Raw genomic sequence first — 25,297 nt, 5'->3', positions numbered from 1 at the left:
ACGTGCCAGTTGGGCAAAGGGGAATTTCACGTCCTTGCCTCGTTTTGTGTATTTTGTAATCCCAAAATACCAGAGAGGTGACTTGTGTAATTGGGATGCACTCACTTTCTATCTGACCGTGCTCATATGACACTCATTATTTGTAATATTAGATACCTACTGAACAATTCACTTTTGTGTGGTATTCGGAGCTTGGGATACGTACGCAGGTGAGGCTGGACTCATTTAGAGCACTGGTCTTTGACCTGGGAGCTGCCGCGTAAGCGGACTGCTGGGCACAATGGACCACTGGTCTGACCCAGCAGCGGCAATCCTTATGTTCAGAATTAAGAGTATTTATTGACTGAGAACCTGAGTGTGAGGCTGTATAGCCTGTTCCTGGAACCTGAGTTCCAAGCTCTGCCCAGGGCGTGGTGGCTTGAATTCCCGGGCCTGTCTGCCTGCACAAGGGCTGGGCTTTCTCTCTGCCGACAGCTTTCGTTTGCTGCAAGGTCCTGCCCTGTGTTTCGAGGTGTAGCAAAAGTGTTGTATTATTTTTATCCTGCGATATTACCCTTGCACAAAATCTGAGTTTTTCCTCACGGACTCCTTTCCGCTGAGTCTGGGAAGGCAGGCCCAAATGGGAAGAGGTTTCATACCTTTGTAAATACCCTGGGAATCTTGGGGGGAGGGGGGAAGTTTCATACCTTTGTAAATACCCTGGGAATCTTGGAGGGAGGGGGGAAGTTTCATACCTTTGTAAATACCCCGAGAATCTTGGGGGGAGGGGTAAAGTTTCATACCATTGTAAATACCCTGGGAATCTTGGGGGGAGGGGGGAAGTTTCATACCATTGTAAATACCCTGGGAATCTTGGGGGGAGGGGGGGAATTTTCATACCTTTATAAATGTCCCTTCCCCCAACTGCTACAACCATGCTCCTTTGAGTTTACAATATTTCACAACTTTGGGGGGGGGAACACCACTGCCCTCCCCCCTTTTACACTCTAACCTTGTAAATTGGCTGAATGTCACCCTTAACTCCTTCTACGCCAGCTTGAGTAAGGCAGTAGGGCTTGTCACGGTTGTGTCTAATAAAGGGTCTCATTGTTTGCTGACTCCTAAATCTGTGCGCTGATGGATGTGGCATGGGACAGGCCACCTTGCTACCTGTGTACAGAAAACAGAAATTATGTGCCCCTGTGGAGTGAACCAGTTCAAAGCAAAATTTGAAGGCACTTTGCCTGGTGGAAGGGAACCGAAGTGGAGTAGTCTGGACCCTGAGGGCTGGCTGTAAAGACAGTGTTTACAGTACAAAAGCGAGGGGAAATACCAAGCATTTCACCTGAATACCTGACCAATTCACATGCAGTTCTGGGACAATGGGCGTCCTATAAGGAACCTTTATTACGCTACTTGCTATGTGGTAGCTGCCCTGGAGAGGGCGCCAGAGCGTGCGGAATTCTCCCTGGGGGTGAGGTTACAGGCCTGCTCCAGCGACTGTACTTTTAGCATCCAGTGGCAGAAGACATGGGGGAGGGGGGTTTATAAGGAAAGCATGGCCTTACGCCTGGCTTAGCAAGCACTTGGGACTGGAACTGTAGCTTAAAGGATCAAAATGCTGACCGGACAGTGAAGGTTATTTTATAGACCAGTATATAAGAATGAAGTGACTTAATAACATGGGATTTGCATTTTCCTCTTCGTTGATACCAGCAGTGCTTCATTAAAAGCAACCTCAGCTTTAATGCTTGCGTATTTTTTTTAAAGTTGGACAGCAAAAACACTAGAAAAGAGTCGGTTTTGATGTTTTATTGCGTTAAAAAAACCCTCCAAACATAAAAATGATCACATTTAAAGAGAAACCATTATATAAAAACACTGATAAAAGTTTGTTCATGTTCAAGACAATTTTTAACATAAAGTGCCTTTTTTTTCTGTGTGGGTTAGAAATAATACACAGACAACATAATGTAAACAAGTCCTTCGCGGGCAGGATCCGGTAGCCGGTCCTGCCAGGTTTTTTTTTTCTGCCAGCAGCAAGAACAGCTGGAGCAGCTGTGGCAGTGCCCCCTGCCCCGCAGGACCGAGTGGCACAGAACGAAACTTCACAGCACCAGGTTCACAGTCTGGACCTCCCTCCACAGTCTCAACCTTAAAGAGGTCTTACACTACATCCTCGGTGGTAGCTCCTTGCCCAAACAATGCCACCTGCTTGGCTGGGGCCGATTTCTCACTGAAGTGCCTGGATCGGCAGATCTGAGCTCCCTGCCAGTCGCGCCTCTGCGGGGCTGCATGAAGGTTTCTATGTATACAAGGTGCCCCCTGGCCGGGCAGCGGATGACACCTAGCTAATGACGCAGCGCTCCTTGTCCTTGGCATGGGCGCCCCCGCTGGCTTTCTCACGGATGTACATCAGGTCACTGTGCACGCTGGGCCTGCGGGCGAAGGGGGCCACGATGCCATAGGCGTCGCCCCCTTCCTTAATCTTCTTGCCCTTGAGGGTCTTCTTGTAGAGCAGGTCGCAGTACTGCACAGAGACCTTGCGGTGCAGGTCGGGGCTCATCTCGCTGGGCAGCTTGGCCATGGCGAAGAGCGCCCGGAACATGCCGTCCACTTGGCTGTTCTTCTTGGCCGAGATCTCAAAGTAGGCGCACTTCTTGTCGCCGGCCAGCAGCTGCTCGATCTCGTGGCGCTGCACCTCCCGGTAGAAGTCGCGGTCGCCCTTGTTGCCGCAGATCATCAGCGGCACGTCCACGTTCTCCTTGGTCTTGTTTTTCAGGCACGACTTGGTCTCGGCAATCTGCTGCCGCAGGCGCTGCACCTCCTCGAAGGAGTCGCGGTTGTCCAGGCTGAAGACGAGGATGAATACGTCGCCTGGAGAGAAGAAAACACAGGTTAGAATTGCTGGAAAACACAGCACGCTCATAATTGTCTAAGTTCACTCTGCAGCACCCTGAAGTTGGAAAATATAGGATGGCCTGAGCTGTAAATTAGAAGCTAGGAGCCCGTCTCATTTGAGTTTATTTGTGCTCCGGGAATTATATTCTTCTTTTTTTTTAATATTGTATTTTCCCCACCCCCACCTTTTATATCTCTAGTAGAGAATGACATGGGGACAAATTTTTCCCCATCCCTGCAGGAACTCATTTTTCTGTCCTGGAAAGTTCTTTTCCTGTCCCTGCAAGCTCCGTCCTTTAAAATCATAAGTGTTTGAGGCTTGTGTGGTTAAAGCAGAGCTGACAGGAAGGGAAAGATTTGTCCCCCTGGCATTCTTAGACGTCCTAGTCTGTTGGTATTTTTAACCCCTCTTTGTAAACCGCCTAGGCGGGCTATCAGTACATAAGAGACCCGAAAGCAAGTCCGGCACTGAAAATACGGCGCCTCCCTCGCGATAAGCGCGCAACTTTTCAAGATCGCGTCTACGCCGCTCACCTGTCAGGATGGAGAGTCTCCGCATGGCCGGGAAGGGGTGGTTTCCCGACGTGTCCAGGATGTCCAGCTGGTACACTTCCCCTCGGATGGAGTAAAACTTGCGGTGAAAGTCCTCGATGGTCGGGGTGTACTGGTCGTCGAAGCGGCCGCTCAGGAAGCGCGACACGATGGCCGTCTTGCCCACCTTGGACGAGCCCAGGATCACCATCCGGTAGCAGTTCTTGGCCGGGATGTTCAGCTCGGGCTCGCTGGGGCACATCTTCTTGATCATCGCTGGAGAGGCTGAAGCAGAGACAGTCGGCGCTCGATCGAGTCTGACCGGCGGAGGCGCTCAGCCTCGCCTTATATAGCAGGCGGAGTCCCCGCCCCCCTTCTACGTCACCGCCTCAGTCCTGGCTTCGGGCTGCTGCGCGGCGCGTTCACCCTGCCTTTAGGGGAGAGGGGGAGGGGGTTGCAGTGCCAGAACGGCTGCGAGACAACTTCTTCCCAGTGCTAATACTAAGAACTCGACTCTTCTATACCGCATGTTCCAAACAATGAGAGTGAATGACTTCCAGGTCTTTCTGTGGTTGTGCACAAAAGCTTTGGAGAATGCAATTCTCTGGTGCAAATGTTCGGGGGGGGGGGGGGGGGGGGGAGGGGAGAGAACAGACATTTCAGCTACAAACCTGACCCTCGTCCACAGAGGCTTAGCTGTCCATTATACGTTTCTCTGGCCCAATACGCGGTTTCTACGTTCGATGCACGACGATTAATCGTTCAGACATGAAACTTCTCGTGGCTATTCCACGCCAGGGAAAGAAACCCACAGTCTGGTCATTTTTACAGAGATTTCTTTATTCCACACCGGTTTCAATAGTAGCTCAAGGTGAGTTACCTACACTGGGGGGGGGGGGGGGGGGTACTGAAAAGTTCTTGGCCCAACTAAGAAGAGAAGGAGGTTCAGTGATCTCAAACAATGTTAAAAAAAGGAATATTGCAAACACTTTTCAGCTCCAGTGGCAAAATAATGCTCAGAATGTAGGAAGTTGGCTGGTTGGGCTGAGAACTTTTCAGCAGCCCCTCGTATGTAATAAATCAGGCCATTGTGACATCACTGATGAGGTTGGCTCTTATTGGTGGAATACGGTATTGTGACATCACAATCTCAGCTCTTTACGCTACCAGGTGGGCAAAATGACGCTCAGAATTTTGGAGGTTGGTTGCTTGGGTTGAGAACTTTTCAGCACCCCCTTGAATGTAATACAAGTGAGCCAAGTACAGGACTAAACTAAACTAAACCTTGGGTTTGTATACCGCACCATCTCCGTAGTTGTGGAGCTCGGCACGGTTTACAGGAATTGTAATAAGAAAGGAACTCCAAGGAAGGGCTAGGTGAAGATCAGAGGAGAGGAGAATGTTAGAGGGCTAGGATGTCAGAAGAGGGGGGAGTGTTAGGTTTTAGAGAAAAGCCAGGTTTTCAGCTGTTTACGGAAGGGTTGGAGAGCACTCAGGTTTCGAAGGAGGGGAGATAAGGTTGTTCCAAAGCTCGATGAGTCTGAAGGAGAGGGAAGCTTTTTTCAGCTACAGTGGCATAAGAACGCTCAGAATTTTGGAGGTTGGTTGGGCTGAGAATTTTTCAGCACCCCCTCGTATATAATAAAAGTGAGCCAAGTACAGGACAATCAAGCCTTTGTGACATCACTGATGAGGCTGGCTCTTATTGGTGGACTGAGGCATTATGACATCACAATTTCAGCTCTTTACACTATCAGGGGGTGCTGAAAAGTTCTCAGTCCAACCAAGAAGAGAAAGAGATGGATATGGTTCAATCAATAATCTGAAACAATGTTAAAACAGAGAATTTTGTTTCTGCAACTTGGCACCTAGCGAAATAAGAGAACGCTTTTTTCAGCTACAGTGGCATAAGAACGCTCAGAATTTTGGAGGTTGGTTGGATGGGCTGAGAAATTTTCAGCACCCCCTCATGTAATAAAAGTGAGTCAAGTAGAGGGCAATCAAGCTATTGTGACATCACTGATGAGGTTGGCTCTTATTGGTGGAATGAGGCATTATGACATCACAATCTCAGCTCTTTACACTACCAGGGGATGCTGAAAAGTTCTCAGCCCAACCAAGAAGAGAATGACGTGAATAGGGTTCAATCAATGAGCTGAAACAATGTTAAAATATAAAATTTTATTTCTGCAAATTGGTACTTAATGAAATAAGAGCACGCTCTTTTCAGCTCCAGTGGCAAAAGGACGCTCAGAATTTAGGAAGTTGGTTGGTTGGGCTGAGAGTTTTTCTGTCTGTCCGTCCGTTCCCCCTCCCCCCCCCTGTATTTCTCTGTCCTGGAGGCAATGGAGGGTTAAGTAAATTGCCCAAGATCGCGATGAGCAGCTGTAGAATATAGATCCATGCTATAACCCAGAGGGGGGCAACCTTGAACCCCCCCCAAGAGGTTTTTAGCGCCGGCCGTCACGCTGAATGCTCCGAACTCTATGACCTTTGGAGCAGCGCATTCGGCACGCTGGCCGGTGCTAAAAAACCTCTTGCGTGCTTTTGTAAAAGGAGGGGGAGGGGTTGATCTTTGAAGGCCACAACCCAGTTGGGTTTTCTGGATTTCCCCAATGAATATGCATGAGATCTATTTGCATACAATTGGGGAAATCCTGAAGATCCAACTGGGTTAAAGCCCTCAAGGACCAAGGTTGCCCACCGAAGTACAACCTAATGTTCAGAGCAGGGAAGCCAGGGTTCAGCGCCCACTGCTGTTTCGCTTAACCCTCCGTTGTCCCAGGTATAGGCACAGATTGTGAGCCCTGCTGGCATGGGAGATACCGGATGCACCCAAATATAACTTGTCTTGAGCTACTATTGACAAAAGATGTGAGCAGTGGCATAGCGCCCCTCCCCGCCCTCTTCTCCCACCCCCTCCTGCCATGCGCATGCGCCCCTTCCCTTTCCCCCCACACCTCTTTAACATTCCTAGCAGCAACCCCCAAGCTAAGACACCTTGAGCCTTCATGTGTAAATACTGGAGTTTATTGCTTTATATCACTTTCCAATTCCCTTAGCCCAGCAAATGCAGCAGAAGACCTCATCTGAGAGGTAATGGGGGGAGGGGGAAAGGGAAGAGGGAGGAGAAGGGGAGAGGGAAGGAGCATAGCATCAAGCATCTTCCAGGTAGTCCGCATTCATGGGCTGTAAATCCAACCACTAGATGTCACTGTGGTGCACGACTGGGACTCCCTCTCCACCCAGTGGCTGAAATGTCTCTCCAACAGCCACAGTACTAGCCAAACTGGGAGCAAAACTGATGTGACCTGGCCAGCCCTTTCTATGTTTTTATTCATTATTGATGAACTTTACATAAGGCTCAATAATCTAACATTATATTCACAATGTCTCTAGTATCAGGGCACATAGAGGGCAATTCTATAAGGACTTTACCAAGATTAAGTGTATAGCCCTCAATGGAGACTACATTGTTTAACTTGCTTTTTTACCAAACTTTTCAAACCACCCTTGTATCCACGCTACAGAACATTTTGCATGGATTCTTTCATATCTTCCTCATTCAAACTCAAATGTCTTCTGCCAGTATATTAGAAACAATTTTTTTAAAAATCCAGAATTTGAGCCTCCAACTAGTTGTAAAGAACACTGATTCTTTCCTGAGCTGACAAAATTCTTTCAGATGAACTGAACTGCCCAGTCAACCCCTGATTGTGGTGGCTTAAATACAGCGGACTGTCATTTATCGGTCTAACAACATTTGCTTCTGATCAGTTATTAAACAAGAAGGTTCATCCGCACATGCTTGCATCAGGAATGCAAACACGGCTGCTAGGTTGACCAAGCAATACAAGCCAGGTAAGTCCTGGAAAGACTCCTCTGTTGGCTGGCATGCAGCTCTGCACCACCAGAGGGCAGAAGAGGGCATTGTTTGGAGCCTTTCACTCTTAGGTGGAAGATTTTATTATTCTCTTTCCAAACCTCTGGGGAAAAACACACCTGGGATAATAAAATTCAGATTTATTGTTCTGATCACGTGGATTCTTCAAAGCTTAGTCACTGAATCAGGTAAGGGAGAGGAATCAGGCACAGTAAAGGGAAGTGATATCAGCTAAGTGAAACCAATAATACCAGTCAGGAAACGACAAAGGAACCGAGGGACCATATAATTGGCTCCAGGAAAATATTATTTTCTGCATTGGAACTCTCAGACCCTTGTTTATAGAACAAATGTAAATCAGAAGGCTGTACTGACTGATATTTTGCCTTCATACTTATTTTCACCTTTTCTGAAACGGGGCCCAGGCAGTCCTGTTTAACCTTTGACCTTCTCCTGACACAGACCCTAAACTCTCTCACCATGGAAACGAGGGCTAATGTGCCAAGCAAAGTAACTTATGGCCGAACTGGCCCAAACATCTACCAGTTGAAAAGAAAAATAAGAGTTGCCATACTGGGAAAGCTTAAAGGTCTATCCTGTTTCCAACAGTGGCCAACCCAGGTCCCAAGTACCCGTCAGAAACCCAAAGAGAAGCAACATTCCAGAGCTGAGATTGTGATGTCATAATGCCTCATTCCAACAATGCCTAAAAGCCAACCTCATCAGTGATGTCACAATGGCTTGACTGGGAGATGTGCTACTGAACTTCATACAACAGACTTTAAAGGAGGCTTGTCCAACCTAAGGCCCTTGGGTCAGAATCTGGCCCTTCGCCTGCTTTTTATTGGCCCTTGGAAGCTTGGCATTTCTTGCAATGCTTACAGACAGATTCCTGCTTCCCCGCTGTGACTCTGTTCTCTCAGTGCCAGAAGATCGGGTTGGTCTCGTGATTTCAAATCTCGCAAGACTTGATACCATGAAACCAACCCAAACTTCCAGCACTGCATGGCTCAACCATACAGAGAGCGAAGTCACTGTGGTGAACCAATAATCCTGGGAGAAGGTACATGAGAAAGAAAGGGATGGGGAGTATGTGTGAAAGAGAGAGTGAGTATACTAACATTACTTTGCATGCTCTCTTGAACCCCAAATCCCCATTAGTAAACATTAATAACAAGTTTCTCTTCATAAAGAACACAATCCGTGGTGGCCTCACTGGAAGCAAGCCACAATTCTATCCTTGATTTTATCCAGGTATTGGACTCCTGTGTTGATGCTAGTGAGGATAGAAACATCGTAATATGATGGTAGATAAAGGCCAAATGGCCCATCCAGTCTGCCCATCCGTAGTAACCATTATCTCTTTCCCTCTCTGAGAGATCCCACGTGCCTATCCCTTGAATTCAGACACAGTCTCTATGTCCACCACTTCTTCTGGGAGACTGTTCCATGCATCTACCACCCTTTCTGTAAAAAAGTATTTCCTTAGATTACTCCAGAGCCTCTCACCTCTTAACTTCATCCTATGTCCTCTCATTGCAGTTTCCTTTCAAATGAAAGAGACTCGACTTATGCGCATTTACGCCATGTAGGCCCACCCAGTAATGCCCTAGCCCCGCTCCCACTGGGCAGGGAGGAAGTCCGCGCAGGTGCGGATGTCACGTGATGACATCATCGCTTGGCATCCACGCTTGCGCGGACTTCCTCTTGGCCAACGCGATTTGAGGAGGCTTTTCAAAACCTGGATGTCTGGTAACCCAACCCCAGTGGTCACTGTCCCCCCCCCCTCCCACCCCCCAAAGAAGTGAATGAAACAGTACACACCTGCCCGTATGACAGCTTCAGATGCAATGGCCAGTCTTAATAGAGTAGCAAGGAGGTCTCTGGAGTAACCTAGTAGACGGAGTCGTCAACAATAGAGATGGGGACTCAGGCCCATATCCCGCTCTAGCTGCTTACGCTTATGGCGGAACACGTGAGCCCCCCAACAGTGGCATAGTGAAGGTGAGAGGTGCCCGTGGCAGTAGCGCTCCTCCCCTGCCCTCTTCTCTGCCCCCACCCCATCCGCTACTTCCCCACCCCTTGCTGCCATGCACGCACCCCTTCCCCTGTGCCTCTTTAACGTTCCCGGCCCGAGCAGCAACCCCAACCTCTGACATCACATCCTAGGCATGAGTCCAGGAAGTGAAGTCAGAGGAAGGGCTGACGTTGGCACAAGCAGCAGCTGCTCGTGCTGGGAACATTAAAGAGGTGAAGGGCAGGGCACACGGTATTGGGGGGCAGGGAAGAAGGATGGGTGCCAGTGCCCCTACCAAGATGGCACCTGTGGCAGACTGCCCTCCTACCCCCTTACTAACCCCCTCCCCCAAATCCCACTGTGCCTACATATAGGTGACACCTGAAGGCATCAGGGCTATTGGTGTGGTGTACAGTTGGATCCAGTAGGTTTTGGAAGGCTCTATAATGGTGTTATGGTGAGATGAGGACCTGGGACCTTCTGACATCCCACTGAGGACAAATACATCTGAGAAAGGACCACTTTGAAACCAAAAGAGAGACGTTTTGTCAGTCTCGAAAATGGTGGCGTTCACTACTGGATTCTTGTGTGTCTTTCGCAAAATGTCAAAACTCAGACTTGGACAATATGCCAAAAATGCCCCTCCAAGCTGGCAAAGGTGTAAGCCCTTTAAATTGGTGGGGTGGAGGGGTGGGGGAAATAAAATGACAAAGCTGGCACTTTAACATTACATTACATTAGTGATTTCTATTCCGCCTGTACCTTATGGTTCTAAGCGGATTACATTAGAAGATAGCTGGACATTTCCAGGAGATTACATTACATTGAAGAAAGCAGGGTCAGGTTACATATAGAGGTTTCGGACGTTTTGAGACATTGAGGAGACCTATCAAGCAGGTTACAATACTTTAAAAGAAAGCCAGAATCCGGTTATATATTGAGGATTCAGTTTAGAGACTTGACTAGAAATTGCCAGAGGGGTGGTATATTCGCGAGGAATATGTAGTTGGGATGGGAAAGGGGGGAAATCTGCAGCAACGCCATCCAGCACACGTGGAACAGATCGGCCCCCATCCGTTCGCCCAAGCGCCTGTCACCTGTATCTCGGCACCCGAAGGAAGGAAGTTAATTGGTTTTGACAGTGAGGCTATTTTTAAGCCTTTCGCTGTGCTATTAATAAAGCCAGTCACTGATAAACTGTAATCAATGTTGGATTTATCTGTCCCCAAAGACTAGGCATCTTCCTCTATGACTGGTTGTTCAGGATGAATCAATTGACTGGAAATGAAACAGGAGGGTTCAAAGCATGTCCCTGCAGGTGATCACATTATAGTCACACAATAGCCTTTTGCCTCAGGAGCAACTAAGCACAGCCAAGGCCGGCTCATGAGCATTTTCATGCAGAGACTGGCACAAATGCTCCTGCAGCTTCTCAGTTCTTTTTTTTTTTTTCAAAATCTTTATTAATTTTCCAATATGAACAGTGCAATACAAATACAGTGGTGCCTCACACAACGAACTTAATTGGTTCCAGGAGCAAGTTTGTTATGTGAAAAGTTCGTTATGTGAAACGCGTTTTTCCATAACAATACATGTTAAAAAAAATAATTTGTTCTGTAGCATAAAATATGCTAAGATGACATAAAAAAAGATAAATTTTTTGTTATTATTTTTATTTAGATACATCTAAAAACATAATTGTTTTTTAAAACAACACACATTTTTTAAATTTAAAGACAGACTAAGTAGAGTCTAATTTTACAGTGAGAGAGGGCAGAGTCTCAGCGGCAAAAACTGGGACTTAACTGTTCATTTTTTTTTTCTAGCATCGGGGAAGCGGCGAGAGTAGCTCCGCCCCCCCCCCCAACGCATCAGCAGTAGGCGCCGGGCCCCTGCGAGCCGACGGTCCGCCGCTGCACAGGGAGCCAGGCGGAGAGAGGGCAGTTAAGCGCAGTGCCTGCGCGGAAGGATGCAGCTCGGGCGACTTCGTTGTGTGAAAGCAAGACATGAAGTTCGTTGTGCGCAGCGTTCGCTGTGCGAGGCGTTCGTTATGCGAGGCACCACTGTATATACATCTGAAAAATACCAAAACAGAAAGAAGCACCTTTAACTTGCAGAATTTAAAGTCATCATTTTCATCCCCACCCTTTACTAGTCAATGATGTAAACATATTCCTATATATTACTATGAAATACCCACCCCCCCTTCCCCCAGATCTATTAGATCTAGAACTGTCTATTTTTTTGTAAACACATAGGGGTCCAGAAACTTCTATGTAACAGAAAAAACCAAGTTTGTCTCATAGATGCTGATATTGTACATTTCATCCTCCAAGTCCAAATTCGTGGCCATTGAGCTGCAAGTTTCAAGTTTTATTTATATTTGATTAATCGCTTAATTAAAATTTGAGGGGACACCAGCACCTCTCCACCTCCCATGCTACGCTCGTGCCCTCCATTCCCCACCCCCGTACTTGTTTAAATCTTTGCCAGCGCTGGCAACTACTTTGGCCTGCTGCTCATGCTGGCTTGGCTGTCTGACATCACTTCCGGGTCACGGGGCCAGGAAGTGATGTCACAGAGAATGCTAACGCTGGTGCGAGCAGCAGGCCGGAGACGCTGTTTGCACTGGCTAAGATTTAAAGAGATACGGCATGGGAAGGAAGGGTGCAAGTGTGGTGGGGTGGCACGGAAGGAGCAGGGGGTGGAGAGGAGACCACAGGAGGCGCCACCTACCCTTGCTACACCACTGCATCCAAATCATAAGCCTGCCCTAATCCCCCCCAACTATGCCTCCAACGGCGTCCATTCAAAAGTGTGTGAGACAATCACGCGTGGACAAACCCGCCTGGAGAATCGCACGCAGGACGCCAGCGCGCTGGATTTCAACACTATTTTAAAGTGCTCTGAGGAGGGGGGGAACCCCTCACTTTACTTAGAAAGGTTGCCTCTCTAGTTGGGGGTGGGGGAAACCCCCATTACAGAGCAAACAGTAATATTTCCCTGAAAAACAGGGAAAAAGGTTGTTTTTTCTGTAATGGGGGGTTCCCCCCCACCTCCAACGGGAGCGCCAACATTTCTAACTAGAGTGGCGGGGTTTTCCCCTACACCCCTTCACAGTGCTTTAAAATAGTGTTGAAATCCAATGCGCTGATGTCCTGCGCTCGATTGGGCGGGTTTCATCTATGAGCCGCCTCCATCACCCCCCCTTCAGATTTTGAGGCACTGCAGACAAGCACCCTAGACATCCGTCTAGATTCAAACGTGGGTTTCGAAAATAGTGAATTGGAAGGGTTTGGCAAGAAAAATGTCCATCTGCCCTTTAAGCTGCATTTCTGGATGTTCTCTTTTTTGGAAAATGAGCCCCATAATCTCCCAAATTCCGTACAGACTGCCCAAAGTTGGGTACACAAGTTTGGGCACTGATGACTATCAATAAATGATCTTAACAAGAGCCGTTGGCACCTTTTGCTGCTTCCACCTGGCTCTGTGATCCATGCCCATTCTGTACCCTGTGTGCCCAATTCATCTCATGCGCAACTCCAAAGGGGGTGGAGTCAAGAGAGGGGCTGGGGGAGGGGGTCAAAACTGTTCCCAGGATTTAGTCGCAGATTCACAGAATACGTCCATCTCTGCGCCTAATCAACAGTGGTTAGGTATCAGCATTTACACCTGCCTTTTTAGGATTTGGTGCATGTGGGAAAGAGGAACCCGAACTATAGCTATGTGATGCCGGGTTCTGTATTAGGAGTCACTGCCCGGGAAAAGAATCCAGGTGTCATTGTTGAGGATACGTTGAAACCCTCAGCTCAAGGTACGGCGGCTGATAAGAACGCAAATAGAATGTTAGGAATGATCAGGAAAGGAATGGAAAACGAAGATGAAAATGTTGTCATGCCCTTGTATCGCTCTATGGTACGGCCGCACCATGAATACTGTGTGCAGTTCTGGTCACCGTATCTCAAAAAAAGATATAGCGAAATCAGAAAAGGTACAGAGAAGGGCGACAAAAATGATAAAAGGGATGGGATGACTTCCCTATGAGGAGAGGCTAAAGCGACAAGGGTTTTTCAGTTTGGAGAAGAGACAGCTCAGGGGTGATATGATAGAGGTCTATAAAATAATGAGTGGAGTGGAAAGGGTCGATGTGAATCGCTTGTTCACACTTTCCCAAAATACTAGGACTAGGGGTTACATGCGATGAAGCTACTAAGTAGTAGATTTAAAACAAACCGGAGAAAAGATTTCTTCACACAACGTGTAATTAAACCCTAGAATTTATTGCCGGAGAATGTGGTGAAGTCAGTTAGCTTAGCAGGGTTTAAAAAAAAAGGCTTGGATAATTTCCTAGGATAAGCAGCATAAAATCTGTTTTGCTATTTGGGATCTAACTAGGTACTTGGAACCTGGATTGGCCACTGATACTGGGCTTGGACCTTTGGTCTGTCCCAGTACGGCAATTATTTTTGGGTGCCATTTACAGAATCTCTCCTCATTTGCAGTATCTGCAGACTGTAACCCCCTTTCTTGCACCAGTGCAGGACTATTACTACTTATCACATATATAGCACTGAAAGGCATACACAGCACTGTATATTTTCACTTTTATAGGCAGTCCCTTCTCAGAAGAGCTTACAATCTAACTGGGACAGACAGGCATGACATATAGGGTTGGGGATGCAGAACACATGGTGAGAGGAGTTAGGAGTCAAAAGCACTCTCGAAAAGGTGGGCTTTTAAGCGGGCCTTGAACACTGCCAGAGACGGAGCTCACCACAGGGATTTGGGAGCTTGTTCCAAGCACAAGGTGCAACAAGGCAGAAGGGACAGAGTCTGGAGTTGGCAGTTGAAGAGAAGGGCACAGATAGGAGGTAGCAGCTGAGTGGAGCTCATGTGGGGGATCATAGGGGGAGATAAGTGAAGAGGGAGAGTGAGGGACGGCTGAGTGAGTGCAATGTACAGTGGAGTTTGAAATGTATTCGGAAATGGATGGGAAGCCAACGAAGTGACTTTAGGAGAGGGGTAACGTGAGTATAGCAGCTCTCCCGGAATATGAGTCGTGCAGCCGAATTCTTGGACGGGTTGGAGGGGAGCGAGGTGGCTAAGTGGAAGGCCTGAGAGTAGCGAATTGCTGTAGTCTTAAGCGTGAGGTGATGAGGGCATGGATAAGTGTGCTCAGAGAGGAAGGGTCGGATTTTGGTAACATTATAGAGGAAGAAGTGGCAGGTTTTAGCAATATGCTGTATCTGGGGGGGTAATAATAGAGATGAAGACTCTGGACTCCTTCAGTTCCTCTTTCAGGTGTCACCAGGTAGGGGCCAATGTACCCCAGTGCAGGGCAGGAAGCCAACCTCATTTCCCAGTAACACAGGGTTTGCTGATAAAACAACACCTGCTTTCAGTCTGAGATTTGTTTCTCTGGCTGGCTACGGTCACATTTCCACTGCTTTTTTAACCCAGTTATTTGAGTTTCATAATAACAGGATGCTGTGTCAGTTAAAAGGTAAACAAACAGATAAATGAAAGTGTTTCATTGCCTTGGGATGGGATTACACCCAATACGGGACGGGAAGAAATTCTTTCCCACTGAGATAACTTTATGAGAATTGACTTCCCCGAGAAGGTAAACACAAGCTTTCCAACTGTACAAAGCTAGTCACTGCCAAGATGCTGGTCTCAGAGGTGGGCAGCTCCTGCCAGGACAATGCCAAGCTAGCCAATTTTTGGTCAGTGCTGGCTTTCTAACCACTCTGCCCTGATGCATTAAAGGATCCACAGCACCGGTTCCAAAGGGCAGAATCAGAGAATTCAAACACTGCACTGCTTTGGGACATAAAGCAAAAAACAAAAAAAAAAGCAGGGCCGGCCAAAAAGTATCCCTCCTAGACCAGAGTAGTCTGGAGGCCTTCCACTGCCGGTCACTTCTATGGAGTCCTGGAGCAGTGAGTCCCAGTCTATGCTCCGGCCACACCGAGGTAATTAGCGTTTGCCAGTGAGTTTCAAGTTTCAAGTTCAATCGAATTTGATAAATCGCTTATTACATACTAAGCGAGTGACATTAAAATATATGTTGTACAGCTTTAAAAGGGGATAAAAACAAACTGACAAAACAGACAGACTCAGATAAGGGAAGGGAAAAGATAAGGTAAAAGTTACAAAATTACTGTTATTCTTTTTTTTTTTTTTTTTTTTCCATTATTTTTTATTTTCAAATTTTTCATAAAGTGTACAAAATATTAAAATACAATTGATGAATACACAATATCACTTTTATATCTAATACATCATATTCTAAATATATTTTCCCCCTCTCCCTCCCCCCACCCTTCTATTACTTTTCAATCATACATTACATATTATATATCATATTATAGCATACTATGTAAATATTATTTTCACTACCTCCCCTCTATGTGTGTCACAAAGAAGATATTGAAAAGTAGAAAAGAAGAAGAAAAATCCTATTATTTATTCATTGCAATATTTTGTCAATGGCCCCCATATTTTTATAAATTTAGTATATGTCCCTCTTTGTATTGCTATTGCTCTTTCCATTTTGAATATATGACATATTGTATTCCACCAAAATGTATAATTTAGGTTGTTATAATTCTTCCAATTGTTGGTTATATGCTGAATGGCAACCACTGTCATGATTAATAAAAGCTTGTTATTTTCTGGTGAAATTTGACTTTTTTTTCTCATCATCATTCCAAATAACACTGTATCATATGATATTGCTATATGATTTTCCATCAATTATTATTATTATTATAATTATTAATTATTACCAAATTACTGTTATTCTAATGAGTAGAAAAAGAAAAAGCCAGGTAGGGGAAAAACATAAGGATTGGGATAAAATTGTTAAAAAGGATTGTTTAAAGATTAAAAGAAGCTTTAAAAAGAAAAGTTTTTAAATTGGTTTTAAATATATTGAGGTCTTTAACTTCTCTTATGTATAAAGGCAGGGCATTCCAGGTAAGAGGGGCCATTACTGAAAATATGTCATGACGTCTGGTTCCAATAATTTTCAAGTGAGCCAAGTAGGAGGGAGCGTTCTGGTCACGGTAGCACCAACGCACTGTCCCAGCAAGGAAATCCTGGAACTCAGGGGTGCTCACACTTTTGGGGCTTGCGAGCTACTTTTAAAACGACCAAGTCAAAATGATCTACCAACAATAAAATTTTAAAAAGCACAAAGCGCACTGTACGCAGAGAAAACGTTAATTATCATCTATATTCCGCGGGTTTTCAAAGAGGCCGAGGCAGCTGACTTTATGCAATGTCACCTCAGTAACAACTATACAAAAAATAGGCAAATATACCCCCTCCCTTTTTACTAATCCACTATAGCGGTTTTTAGCGCAGAGAGCTGCGCTGAATGCCCCGTGCTGCTCTCGATGCTCATAGGCTCCCTGCGCTAAAAACTGCTATTGCGGTTTAGTAAAAAGGGAGGGGGTATATTTGTCTATAGACAGCAGATAGAAATTCTCAAAACGGACACATTTTGATCACTAAATTGAAAATAAAATCATTTTTCCTACCTTTATTGTCTGGTGATTTCATGAGTCTCTGGTTGCATTTTCTTCAATTTTAGAGAGTACCCTCTCGTTCTCCCTACCTTGGAGAGGGTGAACAACCTGCCCTTATCTACTAAGTCTATTCCCTTCAGTACCATGAATGTTTCGATCATGTCCCCCTCTCAATATCCTCTGAGGGAGAAGAGGCCCAGTTTCTCTAATCTTTCACTTATGTTTGCAGTATGAGTTGATTCTGCCCTGTATTGTATCTATAGTTTCAAGTTTCAAGTTTATTAGTATATTTGATGAATCGCTTATTAGAATTACTAAGCGATGAACAAAATTAAAAATAGAGTATAATACAAAGAGACTAACATATTAACAATATTCTTCCATAAAATACAAACATGAGTCGGGAGGGAAAGTGGAAAAGTTACAATTTTCATCTTGGTAGAAAAAGGAAAACAACAAGAGGGAGGGGGGAGCACATTTTGAAACCTTTATTAAAAAGTTTAAATATTAAAAGCATCTTTAAAGAGATAAGATTTAAAAATTTTTTTGAACAATGTAAGATCTTTTTCGTCTCTAATATATTGTAGGTATAGGTAATCTATAGGTATCTAGGACTATTTTTTTTGATGCTAAAGATTTGTTAAATGTATGGAAACCCATGTTGTTTGTTGATGAGGAGAGAACAGTGAATAAAGATGTGGAAAGTTGGGTTTCATCATTGACCAAAGCTTTAGATGTTAGAGCACCAGAAAAGGTAGTACAAATGTGAGAAAATGACCGACCGGTGATGGGATTTGTCTGAATGCTGATAAGTACACTGCTTATTTGGAAAGTAAGGTGGATAAAGAGGGAAAGGATAATATCAAAGAACAGGTTCAGAAGGTTGAAGAGAGATTTTGGAACTCTTTTTCTCTGGTATCATAAGAGGAAGCCGTTGCGATAATTAAAACTGTAACCCCTACACGGGAACAACTTGATCCATGTAGCATCTTGAGACAATTGGCAAAAGATATTGGACCCTTTGTGGCACAGATGGTTAATAAATCGCTTGAGAATGGATGTTTTCCTGCAGGGTGTAAACAATTGACCATTACACTGATTTTGGAAAAAAGTTGGTTCTAATTTTCAACCTAAAAAAATTCGACCACATAACTCTGTTTTATCAAAAGCTGCAATGGCCGACGATTGAAGGTTGAGAGCTCTTCAAATTCGGATGTCTCTTTTTCGAAGCCCTATATGGTCTAGTGCAGTGGTTCCCAAACCGGTCCTGGGGGACCCCCAGCCAGTCAGGTTTTCAAGATATCCCTAATGAATATGCATGAGAGAGATTTGCATACCTGTCACTTCCATTATATGCAAATCTCTCTCATGCATATTCATTAGGGATATCTAGTGCCTAACTATCTCACCAATCAATTCATATCCGCCGGACCTGGTCGATTCCACATGTCATCAATCATTCTTCACCTTCCCTTCAATTAAAAGCTGCACTTAAAAAAGATTCCTCAGCAGACTCACTAACCTTCTATCCGTGTCCGATCTGTGTCTGTTTGCATGCAGGCTGACAAATTCACTAAAGGCCTGCATGCAAATGGGGGCCATCATTGGCACGACCGCACAGATCGCTAGAGAGCGATCCTTGAGCATGTGCAGACCATCTTCCTTGCCTGTAGATGGTCTGCGCATGCTCTCAGCAGGAAACTTTCTTTTTTTTTTTTTGCAAGCCCGTGGCTTCAACCCGCTTTAAGCCTGCGGGTAAGGGCAGGAGAGTTGGGGCGGCAGGAGAGATTCGGGGCGAGAACAGATCGGGGTGAGAGCAGAAAAACAGGGCAGAGAGCAGGGCGGCAGAAGGCAGGGCAGTCGGAAAGGACCTGAACGACTGGTCCTCAGCAGTTGCTTATTTTTGGATCAATCAGCCCGGTCGGTGTCCCTCTTTTTTTTTTTTTTTTTTTAGTGAATCGTGTCCCTACCTACTTTGCATGCCATTTCCCTTCATTTGCATGCACGGATCGGAATCGGATCGGTACACAGGTTAGTGAATCGGGTCGCAAACCGATCGGTACACGATCAGTTTGCTTAGTGAATCTAGCCCTATCTTACCAAGCTACCACCAAAGACCCAGAACTGAGCCAACTGGTCAAAACATCTACCTCCTACATGCACTTTGGAAAACTCCTAAACACATACCTTATGACTTCGCTCACTGATACTGATCTGCTGTACTTTCTTTGTAAGGCTCATCTGCCTACCTCTGAACCTTACAGTTTTCCACTGTGCCAAGTAATATGGCCGCCCCTTGTTACTCATCTTTCTACCTCTTTGTAAATTCATACTGTCAACCACCTTTGTAACTCCGCTGCTATCTCCTTCCCGAGTCTTATTGTAGCTCACTGACACTGGTCAGTTTTTCCTCCTTTGTAAACCACAGAGAACCACAAGACTTATGCAATATATAAATAAAAATTTATATTATGTTATGTGGAACTCATGATGAATTATTATCTAATATCAGTTTATCTAATATCAATTTATTGAGTGACTAGTTCTGAGGCAATTAGTTGATTATGTTCAATAGCTTGACTGTCTAGATTAGGGGTAGGCAATTCCGGTCCTCGAGAGCCGGAGCCAGGTAAGGTTTTCAGGATCTCCACCATGAATATGTACGAGATGGATTTGCATGCCCTGCCTCCTTGAGATGCAAATCTATCTCATGCATATTCATTGGGAAAAACCCAACTGGATTCTGGTCCTCGAGAGCCGGAGCCAGGTCAGGTTTTCAGGATCTCCACCATGAATATGTATGAGATGGATTTGCATGCCCTGCCTCCTTGAGATGCAAATCTATCTCATGCATATTCATTGGGAAAAACCCAACTGGATTCTGGTCCTCGAGAGCCGGAGCCAGGTCAGGTTTTCAGGATCTCCACCATGAATATGTATGAGATGGATTTGCATGCCCTGCCTCCTTGAGATGCAAATCTATCTCATGCATATTTAATGTGGAGATCCTGAAAACCTGACCTGGCTCCGGCTCTCGAGGACCGGAATTGCCTACCCCTGGTCTAGATGTATTCCAATTTGGATTCCACCAAGCTCTTGTAGAACTATTATTGGTGTCGGTTTGTGACATATTGAATGAAGGATTAGATCAGGGGTGTCCAATGTCGGTCCTCGAGGGCCACAATCCAGTCGGGTTTTCAGGATTTCCCCAATGAATATGCATTGAAAGCAGTGCATGCACATAGATCTCATGCATATTCATTGGGGAAATCCTGAAAACCCGACTGGATTGCGGCCCTCGAGGATCGACATTGGACACCCCTGGATTAGATGAACAGGAGGTTTTGTGTTGTATCATTGAATGTTTCTGGAGCTTCTATTAATTTAGAACTGTTGTTGATGAAATTACAAGGACCTGGTCTAGGTAAGGGAATGTTTGAGTGGCTTTTATCTTATTTATGTGGAAGATCTTTTAAGGCAGTGGTTCTCAACCCTGTCCTGGAGGACCACCAGGCCAATCGGGTTTTCAGGCTAGCCCTAATGAATATGCATGAGAGAGATTTGCATATAATGGAAGTGACAGGCATGCAAATCTGCTCCATGCCTATTCATTAGGGCGATCCTGAAAACCCGATTGGCCTGGTGGTCCTCCAGGACAGGGTTGAGAACCACCGTTTTAAGGTAAGGAGTGGTGGTACTGTGTCTACATTGGTAATAGTAAGAAGTGCCACAAGGATCTGCTCCTTCGTCCTTACTGTTCAACATTTATTTGGCAGATGTAGGTGAGGTTTTTCGGAAACTGAAGGTGCAATAGAGATTATTACATTACATTAGTGTTTTCTATCCCACCAATACCTTTAAGTTCTAGGCGGTTTACAAAAAGAGTTGGCCTGGGCATTCCCAGGGAGATTACAGAGTTGATAGATAGAGTGAGCTTACACAAATTGAAGACTAGCATGAGTGATGCCGATGACATACTGTTTTTTCCCCCCCTGTAGGCAAAGATGATAAAGGAGTGGAGAAGTGTTTGAATATTTATATGGAGAACTTAGTGAGATGGATGACTTTGCATGGATTGCAGTTGAATGTGAACAAGACAGAGTTGATTGTAGAAAATGATAAGGAGAAGAAAGACTTGCCGTGTGTAAATGTATTGGCGGTTTCTTTACCACTTAAAAAAGAGATGTTGGTGTTGGGGGTTTGGTTGGATTCAGCATTACCTATGGGACAACAGGTATTGAAAACCATACAGTTGGGGTATGCACAGTTGCACATGTTGTACGGGTTGAAGCCAACGTTAATGCCTCATGATTTTCGTATGGTGGTGCAAACATTAATACTAGGAAGGTTAGATAATTGTAATGTGCTTTATTTGGGGCTGGTGAACATGAAAAGTAGGGCAATACAAGTTTTGATGAGCTCTGCTGCAAGATTGATTGTGGGTGCTTCACAGACGGCCCATATTACGCCAGTACAACAGAGAGACCAGTATAAGGTGCTCTCGATTGTACATCAGGTTTTATATCATATGGCCCCGGAATGTTTTCGAGATTTGTCGGAGTTGTATTGTCCAAGAAGGGAATTAAGATCTGGACAGGATATGAGATGTCATTGATGAAAGAGAGAAATGTGATATATACCAGGGTTGGGAATTCTATGTTTTCAATAGTAGGGGGTGACATTTTGGAACTCATTATGACACACAAAGGAAGGGAATTCCAAGTACACAACAAACCAAATATCACCCAATGAAGAACGTAGACGCCTACAGAGCTGGGACATATATTTCTTTCTTTCAAATGAAAAGACCTGACACTGACAGTGTTTTGGTTCTTAGCCTGCCTCAGGGGTCTTCAGAGTAATCATACAATTTCTCTTTTTACTTGTCCCAAAACGTTTTGAAAGAGACGGAGGATAATATCTGCTTCCGTGAATTGCTGCTAATAGTTGAATCAAAAATTGGAATAAGTAAAAAGAAAAATTGTACGATTACTCCAAAGACCCCTGAAATAAAGAAATCTATCTCCCAGCTCTGCAGACGTCTACACTCTTCATTGGGTGATATTTTGGAACTCATTGACAGACCAGTTACGATTATGTAAACCCACTTTTAAGGAACTTTTAAAGACACACCCTCTCCTTTACAAAGCCACACTAGCGTTTTTAGCGTCGGCCCCCACAGTGACAGCTCTGCCGCTCATAGAATTCCTATGAGCGTCTGAGCTGTTACCGCCTCAGCTGGCGCTAAAAACGCTAGCGTGGCTTTGTAAAGGAGGGAGCCAGTTATTTGTCAGTGTATTTATGTGAATAAAAATACAGTAAGTATTTGTGTGATACCTTTAAAAACTCATGAAGATTTAGTTATAAGACAATGCATTAATGTGAACAAAATGTGCATGTTCGTAGTAGAGGATGTAGGAGAGTCTATGAGTCTATGTCAGGGGTGTCAAAGTCCCTCCTCAAGGGCCGCAATCCAGTCGGGTTTTCAGGATTTCCCCAAATGAATATGCATGAGATCTATTAGCATACAATGAAAGCAGTGCATACAGGTAGATCTCATGCATATTCATTGGTGACATCCTGAAAACACGACTGGATTACGGCCCTCGAGGAGGGACTTTGACACCCCTGGCCTAAGAAAAACAAGAGTGCCAGTCTTTGTGTCCAGTGAGGTAAACCCTGTTTGGCTAGGGCAGGGGTGGGCAACTCCGGTTTTTGAGGACCGGAATCCAGTCGGGTTTTCAGGATTTTCCCAATGAATATGCATTGAAAGCCGTGCATGCGAATAGATCTCATGTATATTCATTGGGGACATCCTGAAAACCCGACTGGATTGCGGCCCTCGAGGACGGACTTTGACACCCCTGGTCTATGTTGTATTATTATTCTTTATTATGCACGTTGCTTTGTAAACTGCCTAGATTTTAGGTGGTATATAATTTTTTGAATAAATAAGTTATAGTGTTGTCAAATTTCTGACTGATTGCTTAATTTATCATTTTTCTATTCGTTCTGAGTAGGTGGATGGTAGTAAAGCCCTACCAGTATTCTCTTTCCCTTCACACATGAAATATCTATCCACGGTTGAATTTATAATCTGTTTTAACTTAATGCCTTCGTTAACATAAAGCCCCATTCCCTTCCATTTTGATCCACCTTTCACTGTAATGTAATTGGTACCCTGGGTATCTTCCTTCCATCAGGTCTGTACCCTGGGGAACGTCCGCAGATAGACGGAATAGCTCCTGCCCCCAGTTATTCCCAGTAAAGAGGAAGCATTTTCTTGGCTATGTTTAAGTAACTCTCTTTAGGTAAATAATTCAAAAAGCTAAGTGCTCTCGGTGACTGTATCCTGCCAGATTTTTATTGGGAGGGGGAGGGGATGAAATGCTCTTGCTTTTTTTTGCCCAAGTTGTTGAAAATTAATTAAATTAGAAACCAGACTGCCAAGTAGGAAACTTGTTTACCGTAAAAGCAATATTGTGCCTTTTCAGGAACAGGTTGGCTTTACCTGGCTTTCTTCACATGATTATCAGTCATGACTTGGCTCTTGAGTTCCTCTCTTCCAAATAAATATTGTGGTTAGGAGCTGGACAAGAGAGGGGGAGGGATCTGGACAAGAGAGGGGGAGGGAGCTGGACAAGAGAGGGGGAGGGAGCTGGACATTAACCCTGTTGTTTGTAATCAAACCTTCTGCCTAGATAAGGACTACTGTCCAGGAACCTCTGTTCATCTTTAGCAGTACCATCTGGAAAGGGCTAGTGAAAACCATTATTGAGAAAGGGAAGCCACTGCTTGCCCTGGATCGGTAGCATGGAATGTTGCTACTCTGGGGATTCCGGAATCTCGCCACTCTTTGGGGATTCTGCATGGAATGTTGTTCCTATTTGGGGTTCCGGAATCTTGCTAATTTTTGAGATGCTGGAATGTTGCTACGCTGGGGATTCCGGAATCTTGCGACTCTTTGGGAATTCTGCATGGAATGTTGCTCCTATTTAGGAGTTCTGGAATTTTGCTATTCTTTAAGATGCTGGAATGTTGCTACTCTGGGGATTACGGAATCTCGCTACTCTTTGGGGATTCTGCATGGAATGTTGCTCCTATTTGGGGGTTCTGGAATCTTGCTATTCTTTGAGATACTGGAATGTTGCTACTCTGGGGATTACGGAATCTCGCTACTCTTTGGGGATTCTGCATGGAATATTGCTCCTATTTGGGTTTCCGGAATCTTGCTATTCTTTGAGATGCTGGAATGCTGCTACTCTGGGGATTTCGGAATCTTGCTACTCTTTGGGGATTCTGCATGGAATATTGCTCCTATTTGGGGTTCCGGAATCTTGCTATTCTTTAAGATGCTGGAATGTTGCTACTCTGGAGATTACGGAATCTCGCTACTCTTTGGGGATTCTGCATGGAATGTTGCTCCTATTTGGGGGTTCTGGAATCTTGCTATTCTTTGAGATGCTGGAATGTTGCTACTCTGGGGATTCCGGAATCTCGCCACTCTTTGGGGATTCTGCATGGAATGTTGCTCCTATTTGGGGGTTCTGGAATCTTGCTATTCTTTGAGATACTGGAATGTTGCTACTCTGGGGATTACGGAATCTTGCTACTCTTTGGGGATTCTGCATGGAATGTTGCTCCTATTTGGGGGTTCTGGAATCTTGCTATTCTTTGAGATACTGGAATGTTGCTACTCTGGGGATTACGGAATCTCGCTACTCTTTGGGGATTCTGCATGGAATATTGCTCCTATTTGGGGTTCCGGAATCTTGCTATTCTTTGAGATGCTGGAATGTTGCTACTCTGGGGATTCCGGAATCTCACCACTCTTTGGGGATTCTGCATGGAATGTTGCTCCTATTTGGGGTTCCGGAATCTTGCTAATCTTTGAGATTCTGGAATGTTGCTACTCCTTGGGTTTTGGCCAGGTACTATTGACCTGGATTGGCCACCGTGAGAACGGGCTACTGGGCTTGTTGAACCATTGGTCTGGCCCAGTAAGGTTCTTACTACTGGCTACTTTGGTATTATCCGAATAGTGCTGTTGAAACCATTACTACTACTATTTATTATTTCTATAATGCTACCAGATTCACATAGCTGCACATTAAACACAGAAGAGATAGTCCCTGCTCAAAAGAGCTTACAATCTAATTATGAAAGACACACTGGCCTAAAAAAACAAAACAAACAATTACTGGCCACCTCGGCATAGTCCAGATAGAGAATACACAAAGAGCAGACCTTGATCAGAAATCGTCTTTATTGTTCTTTTTCAAAAGCTGCCAGGGATGAACCACTGTTGCCCGGCATGGCCACGTTTCACCGGTTGGCTGCGTCAGGGACGATAGATACTACAACAGATACCAAAAATAAATCTTATTAACATACAAGATGAAACATAAATAGCCAAAATAGTGGAGGAAAACCAGGCAGTTCAAATAATTA

General features: G+C 45.0%; 1 protein-coding gene across 1 annotated transcript; it reads right to left on the bottom strand.

Moving 5' to 3' along the window:
- Positions 1–1,776: 1,776 nt before the first annotated feature.
- On the bottom strand, positions 1,777–3,722 carry RASD1 (ras related dexamethasone induced 1). The gene is made up of 2 exons (XM_033962784.1): positions 3,415–3,722; positions 1,777–2,856 (listed from the first exon to the last, which is right to left on the bottom strand). The coding sequence occupies exons 1-2, from the start codon at positions 3,683–3,685 to the stop codon at positions 2,327–2,329; spliced, it is 801 nt and encodes a 266-aa protein (XP_033818675.1). The 5' UTR covers positions 3,686–3,722; the 3' UTR covers positions 1,777–2,326.
- Positions 3,723–25,297: the final 21,575 nt, after the last annotated feature.

The sequence above is a fragment of the Geotrypetes seraphini genome, chromosome 11 (assembly GCF_902459505.1).
Source record: "Geotrypetes seraphini chromosome 11, aGeoSer1.1, whole genome shotgun sequence".
NCBI classification, from domain to species: domain Eukaryota; kingdom Metazoa; phylum Chordata; class Amphibia; order Gymnophiona; family Dermophiidae; genus Geotrypetes; species Geotrypetes seraphini.
This window is presented reverse-complemented; position numbering and strand designations above follow the sequence as displayed.

Bases quoted from the DNA above. Each gene is read 5' to 3' on its own strand.
- RASD1 (XM_033962784.1), bottom strand. From the start codon at position 3,685: ATGATCAAGAAGATGTGCCCCAGCGAGCCCGAGCTGAACATCCCGGCC. The intron at 2,857-3,414 runs GTGAGCGGCGTA...TCTTCTCTCCAG, and splicing joins GAGACTCTCCATCCTGACAG to GCGACGTATTCATCCTCGTC.